Source organism: Myxocyprinus asiaticus, chromosome 5 (genome assembly GCF_019703515.2).
Source record: "Myxocyprinus asiaticus isolate MX2 ecotype Aquarium Trade chromosome 5, UBuf_Myxa_2, whole genome shotgun sequence".
Classification (NCBI taxonomy): domain Eukaryota; kingdom Metazoa; phylum Chordata; class Actinopteri; order Cypriniformes; family Catostomidae; genus Myxocyprinus; species Myxocyprinus asiaticus.
This window is the reverse complement of record NC_059348.1, coordinates 13042107-13044734: the sequence shown is the minus strand read 5'-3', so window position 1 is coordinate 13044734 and position 2628 is coordinate 13042107. Positions and strand designations below refer to the sequence as shown.

The window sequence follows — 2628 nt, the reverse complement described above, 5'->3', positions numbered from 1 at the left end:
TTCCATTATAATGTTATTTATTAAAAAAAAAAAAAAAAAAAAAAAAAAAAAATATATATATATATATATATATATATATATATATATATATATATATATATATATATATATATATATACACACATATTATTTTAATGCTGTCATCTGATGTTGGAAAACAAAATGATAAATGGTACAAAAATGAAAAAGGTAATCCATAGAAAATTCTTCCTACAACACTATTTTTATTCAAATTATTATTTGACATTACTTGTAAACACAAATGCATTATTGTAAATTTCACTTATTTCTATCTGACAATATTTTGTGTCATTTACTGGCTCTACTCTACAAGGATTACCAAGACATGTCATTTGACCTGGAATGACGTCTGTGGGAGGAGTATAAACACAGCTGCCAAGAACATGGAATCAAAAACAGCAGTGCTGCCATTGGAATACCAAAAGAGGAACATGGGTTATCTCCTTCAAATCCTGCTCGCTCTGTTTATCTCTGTCATAGGTGGCCTTTACCTTCTGGGGGCTTTTCGCCGCCGGCGGGCTGGAGAACCCCCTCTGGATAAAGGCCCTATTCCCTGGCTTGGCCATGTGCTGGAATTCAGGAAGGACACAGCAAAATTCCTGCAAAGAATGAAGGAAAAACATGGAGATATTTTCACAGTGCAGCTAGGAGGCTTTTATTTCACTTTCATTACAGATCCACTATCTTTTGGCCCGGTGGTCAAAGAGGCAAGAACAAAACTGGACTTTACCAAGTTTGCTGAGCAACTGGTTGCAAGAGTATTTGGCTATCATTCCATGGAAAGTGAGCACAAGTTGCTCCAAACGTCAAGCACAAAATATCTCATGGGAGACGGTCTGGTTGTCATGACTCAGGCCATGATGAACAATCTTCAGAACTTGATGCTCCATAGTGTTGGATCTGGGAATGACAATACTTGGCAAGAAACTGGACTGTTTTCTTACAGCTACAACATTGTCTTCCGAGCTGGCTACCTGGCGCTTTTTGGTAACGAGTCACCCAAAAGCACTGGGACTTTAGGAAAAGCTAAGGAAATTGACCGGCAACACTCGGAAGAACTTTTCTGGGAGTTCAGAAAGTATGACCAGCTCTTCCCCAATCTGGCTTATGGGGTCTTGGGCCCTGGCGAGAAGATGGAGGCAGAGCGTTTGAAGAAGCTGTTCTGGAACATGCTCTCGGTGCAGAAGATGAGCTCCAGAGACAACATTAGCGGCTGGGTACAAGAACAGCAACAAGCAAGGGCTGAGAAGGGCATGCAAGAGTTTATGCAGGATCGGTACATGTTTCTACTTCTCTGGGCATCTCAAGGAAACACAGGTCCTGCAGCCTTCTGGCTACTCTTGTATCTTATGAAGCACCCTGATGCTATGGCAGCTGTCAAGAAGGAAGTCGAGGAGGTTCTCAGAGAAACCGGGCAGGAGGTAAAGCGTGGTGGGCCACTTATTGACCTGACCAGAGACATGCTCCTCAAAACGCCCGTCCTAGACAGCGCAGTGGAGGAGACCCTCCGTCTAACGGCTGCACCTGTCCTTACAAGAGCTGTTCTGCAGGATATGACCATTAACATGGCAAATGGACAACAGTATAACATCCGAGATGGTGACAGAGTGGCAATTTTTCCCTACACTGCTGTTCAGGTGGACCCAGAGGTGTACCCAGATCCCCTCACCTTCAAGTTTGACCGTTTTCTCACACCAGATGGAAGCAAAAAGACCGATTTCTACAAGGCTGGAAAGAAACTCAAGTACTACAATATGCCGTGGGGTGCTGGAACTACCATGTGTCCAGGAAGATTCTTTGCCACCAATGAGCTGAAGCAGTTTGTCTTTCTCATGTTGACCTACTTTGACTTTGAGCTGAAAAACCCATATGAAGAGATTCCAGGTATTGATATCAGACGATGGGGTTTTGGCTCCATGCAACCAACCAAAGACATTCAGTTTAGATACAGACTTAAATTTTAGATTGTTATTATAATATAAACTCATTCCCAAAACTTTGAACAATATACTCATTAAAAGGCAATTGCTCTCATGAAAGCTTGCTTTGAAACTGAAAAGGGTCTATAATTCCTGTGCATTTGAAGTGATTTCTGGAAAAAGTTATAGTGTTACTGTGTCCTCTAGTACCCTGAGGTGTTGTTTTCACAATATCTCACAGTGACCATGAGTGTGTGTGTTTACTGTGTTACGAAAGGACTTTACCCATGCTGGAACAATTGTTAGATATCAACACTGTTAAGAACGCAATATTTATAAAAATGGGAATACTGTGCAGGATCATCATACTTAAATAAAAATGTTTACATATTATGCAGCTTGCCCATGTGTTAAGATAAAAAACAGGTATATCATATACAGTATAAAATAAAAGCATTGATTAATCTCCCCCATTTTCAGCATTCTTAATGACTCAAGGAGGTGAGCATGGTGTAACGGAGTATTTTAAGTCAGAAACAGTTGAAAGATATAGTCATACTTACTACATGCTTTTTTTGTAATACTTTAACCAAAAACAGGGCCAGGTTTTTCGAAGCTCTACGGAAAACGTTGGTCGCACGTAAGTAGTACTTAATCTCTACAACACATTTCCCAAAAGCTGTGTTAT

The 2628-nt window shown here is 40.4% G+C and overlaps 1 protein-coding gene across 1 annotated transcript; it reads left to right on the top strand.

Annotated features, from left to right (window-relative positions):
* The first annotated feature begins 321 nt into the window (after nt 1–321).
* On the top strand, nt 322–2413 carry LOC127440947 (5-beta-cholestane-3-alpha,7-alpha-diol 12-alpha-hydroxylase-like). Its single transcript, XM_051698037.1, has one exon. The coding sequence runs from the start codon at nt 405–407 to the stop codon at nt 1983–1985; it is 1581 nt and encodes a 526-aa protein (XP_051553997.1). The 5' UTR covers nt 322–404; the 3' UTR covers nt 1986–2413.
* The last annotated feature ends 215 nt before the right edge of the window (nt 2414–2628 follow it).

Bases quoted from the DNA above. Each gene is read 5' to 3' on its own strand.
- LOC127440947 (XM_051698037.1), top strand. From the start codon at position 405: ATGGAATCAAAAACAGCAGTGCTGCCATTGGAATACCAAAAGAGGAAC.